This window comes from Symphalangus syndactylus, chromosome 14 (assembly GCF_028878055.3).
Source record: "Symphalangus syndactylus isolate Jambi chromosome 14, NHGRI_mSymSyn1-v2.1_pri, whole genome shotgun sequence".
In the NCBI taxonomy this organism is placed as follows: domain Eukaryota; kingdom Metazoa; phylum Chordata; class Mammalia; order Primates; family Hylobatidae; genus Symphalangus; species Symphalangus syndactylus.
In genome coordinates, this window is record NC_072436.2 from 85,850,429 (window position 1) to 85,866,515 (window position 16,087).

A 16,087-nucleotide genomic window follows, 5' to 3' on the forward strand; every position below is an offset into this window, starting at 1 on the left:
ACTCGTGACCTTAGGAGATCCACCCGCCTCAGCCTCACAAAGTGCTGGGATTACAGACGTGAGCCACCATGCCTGGCCTCCTGTTTTTAAAAGTTTCTATCTACTTAAGCACTCTAAGGCCATAAATATAAGCTTTATTTATTTGTCTAAATTTCTTAGGTATTTATGTAAATATGTATCATTGTTAATATTATGCAAATAGGTATTTACGTAACTTTTATTTACACTTATTACTGTAAAATCTACCGTTCTTCCAAAGAACTTTAATCCTTGATATTCCTCCTTGGAAACAGCACTGGTTAATGTCAATCCAAAATGTTCTCCTGGGCAATTCTGCAGGTGTCCTGTTTTGGGAATGCGTCATAAGGCTTGGGAGCAATTCCAAATATCAATTGTGTTATTAACATAACGATGTTAAGTCAACTTTGTGTTAAATAGAGGCAGTAACACTATCCACCAAGTATATAAAATATATACTATTTTAATATTAAGAAATAATTCTTTCTTCCATTTATATTAATGTTTCGATCATAAAACTGGTGAGCCACCCACAACTGCAGAGGGTTTTCTAGCAGGAAAATTGCATTTCTGTTGCTTTTGAAATCCAGAAATATGCTTTCCCTGAAATTATCTGTAAAGGCAGATGGTATATTATCAGAAATATTAAACTTAAATTCTGTATTTTAGTCTAGGGGAGAAACAGAGTTCTGATGAGAAGCTGAATCTGAGTACTAGAAGGGAGTAGAATGACAGTGAGGAATACTAGGAAGACCAAAAGAAAAACCACTTGGGCAGGCAGATTTATGAGCTGTCATTTGTTGCCAAGAATTCAATCTCAACAGCAGTCATCAGTAAAGCTTCTCTTTTTCTCCTAAGATGGTTAGCTGGAGTCCTCATGCCTCCATCTGCTGCTCCTCCAGGTCTCTAGCAATTTATAAATCTTCATTCATTAAATCCCCACAAAACTTTTTCCTATTTAATATTGTAGAGGAAAATATTACTTTAAAAAGTGAATATTGGGTCAACGCTATTAACTTCAAAATGATTTTATATCGCCAGATAGAAAGGACATCATTAATGCAGAGAAGAACGAGCAGGGAGGTACACTGACAATACCCCTCGGCAACAAATTGTATGGCTGGGTCTTGGCTGCCAACTATTTTGACCCCTGATCAGGGTTGGGCAAACAGCTGAGCTCAATGTAAGTAGGAGTGGAAAGTCATGTTCAGACTTAGTGCTGATTCAGCAGGCAGGAAGGCTGGGGTAAGGGAGGACAGGTGGTCTATAAACAGCAGTCAGTCTCAAAAAATCTATTTATAAGACAGGAGATTAGGGAAACGATTTGCCTGCTTTGAAAGCAAGTGGCAGATGCACACGGTGGGGCCTCCTTTCCAGCATGCTGCAGCCTCATGACAAACGGTGCTTCTGACTCTGGTGACATTGACAATCCTTCACCAGATGCTAGGACAGAGGAAAAACAAGGGGCAAGGCACCAGCCTGAGAAAAGCTGCTTTTCTATTGCTGAAGTGCTTTGATACAGATTACACACACCACTCAAAAGAAAGCGGTCAACGACTCTCTGCAGAGGATTTTGGAATTTTCTGATTCACCGCAACAAACATTACCTGCTTTAAGCCAGGTTTGGCACCATGAAATACTGCAGTATTTTTTCACTTAGGTGCTAAGCTTTCTACGTGAATTTCACCTGAGCTTGAAGATGAAATCTTACCAGAAAATGAAAACTATTGACCTTTACTGAACCGTGGTATCAGCAGGATACCGTAAGATCCCAGCAGCTTCTTACCTTGTTGTGGCTATCTTTTCTCCCTTTTTCCAGTCCCAAAATACAATACTGTGAAAATCGTCTAAACCAACCGACACCAGACATTTTCCATCGGCTGTATGAAAACAACACAAATGTCAGAATTTCTTCCATGAAAAAACAAAACATTTCATACACTGTAAAGAGGAATAAGCAATTGATCTTAAGAAATGATAAATGTTTGAGGTGATGGATAGCTGCCCTGACTTGATTATACAATGTATACATGTACTGAAACATCACACTATACTCTATAAACATGTACAATTATTATATTTTAATATATGGGAGTTATCGTATACTAAATGGACCTCACTGAATGAAACGCATGGCTAGAGACAGCCAAGCTTCCTAATGCATAACGGGCTGCTGAAGTAAATTGCCGACCTGACATTCTGAGACACAGAATGTCTAGAGGGAGACTCTCAGGTAAGCTACAAAAACTTTGTCTATTTTGTGACAAACAAATCTCATGACATTTAACTTGAGGTACCACTTGGCTTTGTGATCCTGAGACCATTTTCAGCTCTAAAAACTGGGTTCAGTTAATTCTCCAAGTTAGGAACATTATAGAAACGAAATTTAACTTAAAAAATTCTTTCAAAAGATGATTTTACAATTTAAAAATTTTATGTTCCCTATTGCAAATGTAGTGTACTTGTTATAGGAAATGTAGAAAATATGGATACAGAAAATTTTTAAATCTTCCAAATTTCTAGGCTAATATTTGATATATATCCTACCAGTCTTTACACAAATGTGCTTAGAAAAAACAATACCAGCATAATACTGAACAGGTTATCTAATCTTTCTTCATCTATTATACCATGAACATTTTCCTTTAGTATTAAATATTACTTATAATTGTTTAGAAAAGTGGCAAGAATAGATTACTGTAAATCCCTATGTATAACTGCTTATTGTCTAGTTTTCACATCACTTGTCTGCTTTACATTTCTAGGATAATTTATTTCTCTAAGAGAATAATAATTACCCATGATTACTATAATTTGGACATTTAGGTTATTTTCCCAAAAATTGTTTTAAAAAATATACTGAATACACAATTAAATTTCAAATAAAAACAGTTAATTTGCTTTTTCCCTTCAAGACAAAAGAAGAGGTATGCTCAATAAGCCTTTCCTTTGCTGCCTCCCTGCAAGGCTAGATTCAACACAGAAGCATCTCTGGGTCAGCAGTCTCCCTTCCACTAGCTGTGCGGTTGCTAGGAGACGAGTGATCAAGCTCATCCTGCATCAGTATATCAGGGCTCTTCTCTGACTACCAAGGGCCAGCCATGAGGGTAAAGCAACACAGGTCTGTGATAAATTGCCTCTCCCAGTTCTGCCAGTCCACTCGGAGGTCTCAACTGGTATTTTCAAAGGCAGACCTGCAGTAGATCCCAAATTAGGGTTGCCAAATAAAATATAGAAAACCTTGTTAAATTGGCATTTCAGGTAAGCAGTAACTAATTTCTTAGTACAAGTATGTCCCATGTAATATTTATATGTATATTACATATTTATCCTTATTTTGCATGGAATACACTTATGACAAAAATTATTTACGTGAAACTCAAATTTAATTGAGCTTCCTTTAATTTTGTTGGCTCAATCTGGCTACCCCATCTCAAACGCTAACCAGTGCCCATGCTTTGAGGGCCCTTGCTTATGCCAGAGACCCTCCTCCAACCAACTGGAAATGGTAGTCTCCTCCTCCTTTTCTGGATGAAGGAGAGTCAGAGAAAGAAAAAGTCTGGTTTAACAAAGCAAATCCTCTCCAACCCTCCATCACTACTAAGTATGAGGCAAGGATTTGAAAGCTACGTGACCCTTTCAAGCTACTAGGCTGTAGTATTAGATGAAGACGTTAACACTTTCCTTAAGGGCAAAATCACCACCAGGTGATTATTATAAACTATGTCTTTCAAATAACAACTAATGATATCCCCCTATGCTTCAATGTTACCAGGCTTTAAATTGGGCAAGGTCCCTCTTTATGCATTTAGGAGAAGGAACTGGTAATGACTTCCTCTATTCATTACCAACATTATTTTTTCCATATCTTTTGATATGGTCTGGTTGTTTCTATGTTGGCATGGCTCTGTACTTGATTTTATTTTTATTGGTGTTTTCTCTCTCCTTTTTTAAGATCATAAGCTCTTTTAAGGCTTATAATAATCTTTTTTTTTTTTTATTATACTTTAGGGTTTTAGGGTACATGTGCACAATGTGCAGGTTTGTTACATATGTATCCATGTGCCATGTTGATTTCCTGCACCCATTAACTCGTCATTTAGCATTAGGTGTATCTCCTAATGCTGTCCCTCCCCCCTCCCCTCACCCCACAACAGTCCCCGGAGTGTGATGTTCCCCTTCCTGTGTCCATGAGTTCTCATTGTTCAATTCCCACCTATGAGTGAGAACATGCGGTGTTTGGTTTTTTGTCCTTGCGATAGTTTACTGAGAATGATGTTTTCCAGTTTCATCCATGTCCCTACAAAGGACACGAACTCATCATTTTTTATGGCTGCATAGTATTCCATGGTGTATATGTGCCACATTTTCTTAATCCAGTCTATCGTTGTTGGACATTTGGGTTGGTTCCAACTCTTTGCTATTGTGAATAGTGCCACAATAAACATACGTGTGCATGTGTCTTTATAGCAGCATGATTTATAGTCCTTTGGGTATATACCCAGTAATGGGATGGCTGGGTCAAATGGTATTTCTAGTTCTAGATCCCTGAGGAATCGCCACACTGACTTCCACAATGGTTGAACTAGTTTACAGTCCCATCAACAGTGTAAAAGTGTTCCTATTTCTCCACATCCTCTCCAGCACCTGTTGTTTCCTGATTTTTTAATGATGGCCATTCTAACTGGTGTGAGATGGTATCTCACTGTGGTTTTGATTTGCATTTCTCTGATGGCCAGTGATGAGGAGCATTTCTTCATGTGTTTTTTGGCTGCATAAATGTCTTCTTTTGAGAAGTGTCTGTTCATGTCCTCTGCCCACTTTTTGATGGGGTTGTTTGTTTTTTTCTTGTAAATTTGTTTGAGTTCATTGTAGATTCTGGATATTAGCCCTTTGTCAGATGAGTAGGTTGCAAAAATTTTCTCCCATTGTGTAGGTTGCCTGTTCACTCTGATGGTAGTTTCTTTTGCTGTGCAGAAGCTCTTTAGTTTAATGAGATCCCATTTGTCGATTTTGGCTTTTGTTGCCATTGCTTTTGGTGTTTTAGACATGAAGTCCTTGCCCACGCCTATTCCCTCTGAAAACTGGCACAAGACAGGGATGCCCTCTCTCACCGCTCCTATTCAACATAGTGCTGGAAGTTCTGGCCAGAGCAATCAGGCAGGAGAAGGAAATAAAGGGTATTCAATTAGGAAAAGAGGAAGTCAAATTGTCCCTGTTTGCAGATGACATGATTGTATATCTAGAAAACCCCATTGTCTCAGCCCCAAATCTCCTTAAGCTGATTAGCAACTTCAGCAAAGTCTCAGGATACAAAATTAATGTACAAAAATCACAAGCATTCTTGTACACCAATAACAGACAAACAGAGAGCCAAATCATGAGTGAACTCCCATTCACAATTGCTACAAAGAGAATCAAATACCTAGGAATCCAACTTACAAGGGATGTGAAGGACCTCTTCAAGGAGAACTACAAACCACTGCTCAATGAAATAAAAGAGGATACAAACAAATGGAAGAACATTCCATGCTCATGGGTTGGAAGAATCAATATCGTGAAAATGGCCATACTGCCCAAAGTAATTTATAGATTCAATGCCATCCCCATCAAGCTACCAATGACTTTCTTCACAGAATTGGAAAAAACTACTTTAAAGTTCATATGGAACCAAAAAAGAGCCCGCATCGCCAAGTCAATCCTAAGCCAAAAGAACAAAGCTGGAGGCATCACGCTACCTGACTTTAAACTATACTACAAGGCTACAGTAACCAAAACAGCATGGTACTGGTACCACAACAGAGACATAGATCAATGGAACAGAACAGAGCCCTCAGAAATGATGCCGCATAGCTACAACTATCTGATCTTTGACAAACCTGACAAAAACAAGAAATGGGGAAAGGATTCCCTATTTAATAAATGGTGCTGGGAAAACTGGCTAGCCATATGTAGAAAGCTGCAACTGGATCCCTTCCTTACACCTTATACAAAAATTAATTCAAGATGGATTAAAGACTTATATGTTAGACCTAAAACCATTAAAATCCTACAAGAAAACCTAGGCAATACCATTCAGGACATAGGCATGGGCAAGGACTTCATGTCTAAAGGCTTATAATAATCTTATCACATTTCCTTTGTAAGCCTCACACTAATCAAGTTTTCAATGAATGTTGATGATACTGGTGACATTGATGATGAGGAAGAAGATAAAGACAGAATATGCCTGTGGATGGTATAAATTGAAATAGAATGTACTACGTTATATAGCTATAAAGATTTTGGCCAGGTGCAGTGGCTCACATCTGTAATCCCAACACTTTGGGAGGCTGAGGCAGGTGAATCCCTTGAGCCCAGGAGTTGATGATCAGCCTGGGCAACACGACAAAACCCAGTCTCTACAAAAAATACAAAAAAATTAGCTAAGCGTGGTGGTGTGCATCTGTAGTCCCAGCTAATTGGGAGGCTGAGTTGGGAGGATCGACTGAGCTCAGGAGGTCCAAGCTGCAGTGAGCCATGATCGTGTCACTGCACTCCAGCCTGGGTGACACAGTGAGACCTTGTCTCAAAAAAAAAAAAAAAAAATTTTTTTTTGGATGATGAGTAAAGAGTGAATACAAAGTTACAGTTAGGAAGAGTAAGTTCTGGTGTTATATTACATATTAAGGTGACTATAGCTAATAATGTATATTTCAAAATAGCTAGAAAAGAAGACCTTGAATGTTATCACCACAAATAAATGATAAATGTTTGAGGTGATGGATGTGATAGCTACTCTGATTTGATCATTACACAATATATACATGTACTGAAATGTCGCATTCTACCCCATAAACATTTGCAATTATGTGTTAATTATAAACAAATTTTTAAAAAAATTATTCATTTCAAAAACACTACAAATATTCAATGTCTTGTTGCATTCATTGACTATATTTCATGTTTTCTTTTGAAATCTGTGTAGTTATAATATGTTCTTCTTGGAATGCAAGCACAAATACATTTAAAATAGTAAAGTTTCATGTCATCTGAAGAAGGCCTAAGGATAAGCTGATTTTGCCGGGATAGGAGGTGAGCTTTTATTTTAGGACAATTTCTGCAAGGCCCTGTCAGCTTATCCTCACTGTTATACCACCTTTCTAAACCAAAAAAGGTATTCTGATTGTGGGTAGCAATGGAAGCAGAAGTGCAAACCCAGAGGTGCCTCAACAACCATACCTCTTCTTTGGGATGAGGACTTCCCCGAGTTCTGCGGGTGTGGGCTATTTCTGTGTATATATTACACAGTTTGGAAATAAAATTGGCTACCTTTTTACTCTTTCCCTGTTCTCACTTTCCCTGTAAGGCTTGGTCTTAGCTTTGGAAATCTACTCTCTGACCAGTTAGTTGGAGTTTTTTTATTTTTAGCCATGTTTTTAGAGTCTTAGGTAATGTCCTTTCACATCTTTCCAGTCACAGCATGCATTAATTATGGATGTTTGTGACAGAGTCCAGAAATAATATGAAGGCATTTAATGTCAATAGTAAAGGGTGAATTAGAAAAAGTTTTTTTCAGACAATTATGAGTTGGTCTCTCTATTCAGGGCTCATAAAAAATGCATAGGTTTTCTATTGAACACAATGAAATCAAGTCTTACATATGCCCTTATGGAAATCAGTATTATTCTATGAAGTTTTTTAAAAAATTATATGGTTGATATTTAGGCTAGAAAATATTTCTGTGGTTGACCTTTTCTATTTCTAATCTGGTTTTCTATTCATGTGGAAGCACTTTCCTCACGGCAAGCACAAAACAAAAATGGTTCCCCTTCCCCTAGACAGTAATAAATACTGAGTTAAAAGAGGTTCTCAGCTGAGATAACATAAATTCATTCCTTCTTGTCCTTGTAGCCCAGTTACAAATTTTGTCCCAAGAAATGTTTTCAACTAAAAATGTCTTTTGTTTGCTTTCGAAAAGTGGCAAGAACAATCTAAATCCTCACACATAACTGTGCTTATTTGTTGTCTAGTTTTCGCATTGTTTGCCTGCTTTATATTTCCAGGACAATTTATTCTTTAGTAAGAGACAAGCACACTATCAGTAGGTATCCACAAAATCCCCCAAAAGAGCCAACTCCTAAGAGATGGGCAGCGACAGGAATCCTGAGGCACACAGATGGAGCACTAGCTAAATCATAACTGATGAGTGTCATGTCAGTGCCCTGTTTACGCCGTTAAACAAGGAGGTCTGCGTAGTCTCCTCTTTCAACATTTCTACTTGAGCTACTCACTTTTCTATCAGTTTCCAAAGGAAGGTAGTGTTAGTTGCCCTTGTTCATACTTCAGGTAAGCATGTGTTTCTGCGCTGTTTTAGAACGGGATCTCTCTTCACTTGGGGCTGTTCCATGTGGGGGCCTCTATGCACCACCATGTCTACTCCATAGTTACAGTGGAGGGTGGGAGGGGCAGATGGACACGCTTACTGGAGGGCACAGGGAGCAGAAAGTGAGCCTGCACACCGAGTGTCCCGGGCATGACACTCTTGCCAAGTGTACACACTAGCACCGGCAACGGGAAGGGGCAGGAGGAGGCCTGACACCGAGGAGAACTCCTGGCATGCCTCCTGCCTGCTGACAAACCCAGGCCTGGTGGCTCTCGCAACGGACCTGGGTTCTGCCTTTGGATCGGCCACTGTTGACTTTTACCCAGGCCACCCCACCGAACTTCAGGATCTCCATTCTCAGCCTATAAAGTGGTACAGGGGTTTAAGACTCAAACTATATTATTAGAACATAGACTGCTATCAATAGAAATTAAACCAAACAGGCCTCAGCTCACACTTTCAGGAGTCACCACAGGTTCCCACTCCCTCACCCCAACCCCCAGTCAATGACTACAACTCATCTGTATGTAACCATTTATGGTAATGAATCACGTATCAGTGAAAGTTTTTCCGCAATAGTCCTTAGTATTAGTACTTTCTACAACTATCAGATTCCTTTCTACCATTTATATATTGACATACTACTTAACCTGTAAGACAAAAAGGTGAATTTCCATAATCAAAAACAACACATTTGCTGAAAAATGGGCTCTTTCCCAGTGACTGTTATCTGGGCAATGGAGACTCTATTGTTAAAATACTGAAATACCCTTCTTATGCACAAAACATTTCATATTTGAGAATTTATTTGCCTAAGATGGGAATCAGAAGCAGTTACAGAACCGGGCTCCTCCCCTCCTCCAGAGTATCTGATTTCTCTACCCAGGCACTGATTTGAAGGGCTGCCTTACGGGAAAAAGGTTTCTAAGCTCACTTAATTTCCTGTTCTTTCTTCTATAAAACTAATAAGCCCTGAGGAAATGTTAGCTATCTGAAATGCAGAGGCCACATTACTGGGTACCAGCTTATTGCTACCAACTCATCTCATAATTAATGTCTTTGATCTGCTAATCTCTTCCTCCAAAGGTGTTTAAATAACACGAGCTAATTATTTTGATTTTAAAAAACAGAAAATTAATCAACTCTATAGAGGAAATAACCAAATGATTAAATTCTATTTATATTACTCTAAATTTCTTGCCACTTTGTTTATTTGCTAATACACATACGCACATTCTCATTTGCTATCAGTGATAGATGGTGTTTTGAGTTCAATTTTTTCTTTTATCTTGATACATTGAAATGTGCGTAAAATACAATTTCATACTTGTCATTTTGAATTACAGCTTTATTATACATTACCAGATTGTTCGCTAGAATTGAGTCAATTTTTAGTGCTGCCAAATGTATGAATATATTGGATTCCCAATAATGTTGTAAACATTTAGCTGTTGTTATTTATTTTTGCTACTTTAACGGGCATTTTACCACTCTTCTAAAGCATATTAATTACTTAAATATTAAGTATACACGTATGTGTCTGCTAGCAAAATTAATTTTAGGAAAAAGGCAGTTTGGCCACTGAGGAGTGGAACTATGGAGAACAAAAAGCAGAAGGAATTCACCCACATCTTTGAAATACAATCGTATTTGAAATAAAATTACAGTTTCTTTTAGGTTTCATTGCTTTATCAGTGACACATGGCACACCTATTTTAAAACTGCAGTCCATCAAAATTCCGGGAGTTTGGACTTTGTATTCACTGTTTATTGAGTGAATTACTCACTGTGTTATTCAGCTGGCAGGTGGTATGCGGAGTTCTCTCTCCCTTGACACTTATGCCTTCTCCTACCTCACATGTCACCAGTGTAGAGTATAAACTGTTTAGCCTGGATTTTTACTAATTTAATAATCAACAAAGGCATTGAATAACTTCTAATAATGATACAGCAGCTCAGATTTGTAGAGTAATTTACAGTATGTGAGAACAAGCCTGTTACAAAAACTGAAAACTGCCCCATGTTGCATTGGTCAGGCAATGAAGGTAGTTTTCACCCAAACGTGGTTTATAATGTAAAATTATAGTAGTAATAGGGAAAGGTAAGACAAAGTGCATTAAGCAGAACTTCATTTGTTCATTTAGTCATTCACATTTTTTTAGTAGCTTCTATTTGCATAGCAATATGACATGTGCAGGGGTGAGCAGACAGATGGGTTCTATTGCCAAGTAGTTTACTGTGTGTGAAATGCCTGGGAGTTGCTGACACAGTAACTGTGTGCCACATGGAGTGTCACAAGAGCAATGGGTGCCATAAGAGCAATGACAACAAAGGGTTAAGGGATGCAGAAAAAAGGACAGGTTATTTCTCCCTGTAAAGTTGGAAGAGAAAACTTCCAGCTTGACCTTAAAGGACGGGAGGACTTGAAAAGACACATGAGAACAGCATGAGCAAAGAACACAGGCAGACGAAGGGCAAGAGTGCATGTAGCCTCCACAGTTAGACAGATGTGAAGGAGCACTAATGGGCTGGTGGGTTAAAAATGCTGCTAAGGAAGGTTAAGGCCAGATCATGGAAGGCCATGGATGTCCCAAGGGCTCCACAATGAGTCAGCCAACCAAGGGGAATCCATGTGGTGGCAATGGTAACTATGCTTTTGGGAGACTCCAGAAGAGGGTAGGATGGACTGAGGAAGTGGGGATAGAATTAGAGACCAGCATGACTACCATGGGATAGATGAGGGAGAGTGAGGGCTTGAACAGGGAGAGGAAGGGACAGGGGAGAACGATCAGGCTTGTGGAGTCATGGAATTTAATAATATTACACATGTTATATTTATTAAGCACTTAAATAAAATTTAGAAAAAAATTATAAAATCAGCTTTCTGTAGAAAGTTTAGAATTGTTTTTCTATTGATCTAATTTCTACAGTTGCAATTATTAAAAATTTCTAGGTAGAAATACTTTTAGTGATAGGCCCTCATTCTCAAATGCCAGCTTAAAGAAAACTCACTCTAAAGGAACTTAACTTTCATCAGTTATTTTTTATGATACTGTGTTCAAATTTTAAATTAAGGAGATGAAAACTTCAGTTCTATTTTTTCAATATAAAAGTTACTTCCGAAATACCAATGTTGTAAAGTGGCCCTCTGCAGAGAATTTGCAGCCTTCTCTCTAGTACTTTGTATTTTCAATCAGAAGTGATGTGCTCCCACTTATTTGGAGAGATGAAATTGATGTTCTGAGTCACTGCCAGACATTTGCGACTAAGTCAACAGCAACAGCTGCTCTGGATTTCAAATCACTCAAGCAAATTCAGAACACAGTGTGAGCTCTGGGTAATGACTTAGGAGACAGAAAATGAGTAAGATGGGAAGGGGTGTGTAATCTAAAGGCCACATTTTTTGGTGAGGTATTCCCATGTATGATTCCCAGTCTAAGAGCGGGTAGCTGGCATACAAAGAGCTTGCACTTCAATACAAACAGAACAACTAAGTGGGAGCATGTTTAAATACACAAACACGCACGCGTGCGGGGCATACTCTCTCTGTGTCTCTCTCTCAAGGTAGAACCATGTGTCAATGACTCTGGGCCTTACCTGAAAAATCAAGTGCACACACTCCTCTCTGATGTTGTCCTTTCAACAACGACAAACATTTTAGAGTTTGTGTGTCCCACACATGAATAGCAGCATCTCTTCCAACCTTAAATAACAGGATGACTGTTATTAACTACTAATACGTTATACTAACAATGATTTTGTTCCTTAGAGTCCAACACTGCTCAGAAACCAAGATAAACCCATTTGGAGAATAGAAGGACCCTAGGAAATCATCTGCTACAACTCAGTTATTTTTGAGATGAGGAAACTGAGGCACTGTATCTTTAAGAGGCTTGTCCTGGTAATCAGGTAGAGTTCCAATAGAGCCTAAGCTGATGCCTGGGCCTTTAAGGCTAATTCAAATGTCCACTGTGCCTTGTTTTTGTCAGTTACTTCTACCATTCCCTCTCCTGGCCTTCCCAGCTCGACACAAGATTCTGCTTCTCAGTCAAGGAAGTCACTTGTACATTGTCATGACGCTATCCAGAGTTATTTTACCCATTCTCAATTACGCTACCCACCAGAAGAAGGCCTGGCCCCACTTCTCCCCCTGGGAAATAACATTTTTATGGCATAACTATCTTTTAGTAAGGTGGATTATCTTTGCAGGGATACCAGCTTCTATCACACTAATCCCCAACAACAAAGAAAATTATAATAGTAAAGTGGTTTTTCTCACTTGTAATATGTAGTGAGAGGCGGGGAAACCTGTTGGGTGTGATGACTTTAAAAGGAAAAATGGGAGATAAAGCCATAGACATAATTGAGCAGAATCCAGGCCACTCCTACAGAGGTCTGTGGAGGCCCAGTCTCCTGCAGGTGGCTGCTGGAATACTGTTTGCCACTGGTTTACCTTCCATCAAATACAGTATCGAGTGCAGTATCTCCTCGGGGATTTATGTAAAAAAACCACCTTTGGCTTTTACTTAAAAAAAGAGGCTATTAAATACACGTGAATAGAGTACCATCTGTTTATAAGACGGACAAAAAATAAGGGCAAGTGAAAAAGCAAAGCAATGATCAATTACTTGTAAAACCTTATAACATCACCTAACACAATAGGTCTCTAATTTTCAGTTGGAGGGCCAGCAAATTCATGTATAAGCCAATGGTCAGCCCTTACCCTTTGGAGGACTGTAACCCTTTTAAAAAACAATTTAAAAGCTATAGATCCTTCCCCCCCCCAAATACAACTTTTTAAGGGGTTGACTCCCCTCATGTTCTCATTTTCATTCGTAGATTTCATGAACCCCAGGTTATGAACTCTGTCCAAAGGCTTTACCACCTGCACGTCAAGTCTCAGGAAAAGGGCTTGTCTCATGTTAACCTTTGACATTATACCAAGAATGTTTTCTTAGAATTTGCCACTTAGTTAATACCAGTTGAAGTATTATCTGCAATTAAACACTCATTATAAAAACTGAACAAAAGTATAATCTATACATTTGAGGAAAAGATAAAACTAAAAATACTTTTGACAATATTACTCTTTTGCCAGCAAGGTAATACATCTGAGTTTAATAAAGTCTTCAATAAATTAATGATTATTTTTCTCTTTCCACTCCCAAATGACTGTAGAGGGTCCCTGTTTTAGCAGCTTTTTCAATTACAGACTCAATCTAAGGTTTAGGCATTTCAAAAAAAGTTCAGATAAAATTCAAGGTGTTTTTATAAGGCTAAAATATAAATTAGTCAAAAGTCTTATGGTTTTAAATCTTACAAATATAATTATACTCTAGATGTTATAGTACTTTTAAATGGTTCATTCAATAAATATTTATTGAGTACCTAGGATATACTAAGTCCTGGGCATACAGTGAGGAAGTATATAAAGCTACTCCTTGACAAAACTTTCACTGTTTTAGTTTTAGCTGGTCCCATTCATAGATTTCATCATTCCAGGACAAGAACTCCTCAGAGGTCTCCCAATAGTGCTAAAATGCTTTGGTTGATTCTCCCATCATCTTGGAAGGATCCAATGATCATTCAATCTTCACCTTCCCGTCTCATGTTTATTTCTACCAAGTATTTCTTGAATTTCTAATATTTAAACTGAATTCAAAAATTAAATTCCCTTTTTGGCTAGGCCCTAGTTTTACAGGAGATAGATACCTGCCCAGTAGCCACATAGTCCTTCACGGGATGGATGGTCAGGCTGAGAATGTCGTCATCGTGCCCCAGGTACAGCCTCTGGGAGTGCTGCTGCCGATTATACACAACAGCAACTGCAGCAATGTGGTAGACTACTTCTCCAGCTTGTGTGTAGAACAGATTGTTTCTACAGTCGTAGCCTCTATAACTGAAGCACAGGTCCAAGAAATGCACAGTGGTTGAACAAACAGCAAATGCATGGAGCAGGAGGTGTCAGAGGCAAGGTTAACATATTGACGTGAACATGTACAAGTGGAACTCCAGGTGTCACATAGGACAGTAATGTTTAAATGAGGATGTGTGGCCATCTGAGGGCATGAGATGACTCTCAAAAAGGCACATTGGCACTGAGCATTGTAACAGAATCTGTTAGCAGATCCTCAGCTATTGTGTGCGCTTCTTCTTAAAAATGATCATCTGAGAACACATCTGTGATGAGGCACAGGTATTCCTTTCCCATCTCCCCTCTCATAAATGCCTTCTGCCCACTACAGAAAGCCATTCCTCTCCTCCATCTGGAATCCTACTACGCTGTATTACTCTGGGACACAGACCCTTCTAGGGGCACCAAAACAAAGGAACAATTCAAAATACAAGTATGTATGTTGAAAGAAAACAACTCTAATGACTGGCTAAGGAATCCTGCAAATCAAGCGATTTCCAATTCTTTGCTTTCAACAAAATTGTACAGAGACTTAATGGAATTACCAGCTGAAAGATCATTATTTTTTGTGATATATCAAAATCAAATATGACTTTTTTGGCCTATCATAGGAGTTCGAGGAATTGAATAACATTGCTATAAAATGGCCTCCATTCTTACCTACTTATTTAAGAGAATAAACTTTCTCAGTGCTTACATCTATACAAAAATGAGAACTGAGAATAGACTCAATATTAAACTTTGTTACATTCTAATAAGTAATATAAATGCACAGATCTTGCAATTGAAAACCAATCCATCATATTAAAATAATTTCCAACAAAATTTTTCTGTGCTTAATAATTATGTCACAATTAGTAATATATTCATGTTGATTTAGTCGACTTTACTATTATAATTCAAATAAATTGTTAATGGAACAGCACTATCTAACAGAAAAATAACATGATCCTCCTAAGTAATTAAAAATTTGTTAGTTGCCACAACAGAAAACAAAGAAAATTTATTTCAGTAACATTTTAAACCCAAAACACATCTAAGATATTACTATGTCAAAATGTAATCAATATAAAAACTGATGAGATATTTTACATTCCTCTTTTCATAGTAAGTCTTCAAAATTGGTGTGCATTTTACACACGCAGAACATCTTTTTTCAGAATAGCCATATTTTAAGTGCTCAGTGGCTGTGTGTGGCTAGTGGATACTGTATTGGGCTGAGTTAGAGTCTTAGGATCACAGAAAATTTTTTTTTCTTGCAGAGGGTATGATATGGTGACAAACGGCTCTCAAGCATAAAAAGATTATGTTAGGGTAAAATTTTATGGGAAAATTAGAATGGAAATGTGAGCTTAGGTAGAAATATGAATGATGTAAAATATCTTCCTGTTTTAGAAGGACTTGTTCATGTATTTTTTTCCCCTTTTGAGACAGGGCCTCACTGTTACCCAGGCTGGAGTGCACTGGCAAGATCACGGCTCACTGCAGCCTAGACCTCCCCAACTCAGGTGATTCTCCAACCTCAACTTCCCTCCTGGGTAGCTGGGACTAGAGATGCAAGCCACCACATCTGGCTAGTTTTTTGTAGAGATGAGATTTCACCATGTCTCGAACTCCTGGGCTCAAGCAATCCACCTGCCTCAGCCTCCCAAAGGGCTGGGATTACAGGTGTGAGCCACGGTGTCTGGCTTCACATATTTTTTAAGTTGATAATAGTGAGAATGAAATATTTATGGCATTTAGGTTCCTTTGCATCCATTTAAAGGACTGATTTATTCATAATACAGATA

At 38.3% G+C, this 16,087-nt stretch overlaps 1 protein-coding gene across 2 annotated transcripts in view; it reads right to left on the bottom strand.

The window, feature by feature from the left end:
• The window catches only part of EML6 (EMAP like 6), a 321,610-nt gene that overhangs the window by 97,449 nt on the left and 208,074 nt on the right, over positions 1–16,087 (bottom strand). For both annotated transcript variants that reach the window (XM_063617993.1, XM_055243331.2), the window contains 3 exons: positions 14,096–14,282; positions 11,981–12,086; positions 1,805–1,898 (listed from right to left, as the gene is read on the bottom strand). In XM_063617993.1, the coding sequence (XP_063474063.1) occupies positions 1,805–1,898; positions 11,981–12,086; positions 14,096–14,282 (387 nt within the window). The remainder of the gene's footprint in view (positions 1–1,804; positions 1,899–11,980; positions 12,087–14,095; positions 14,283–16,087) is intronic.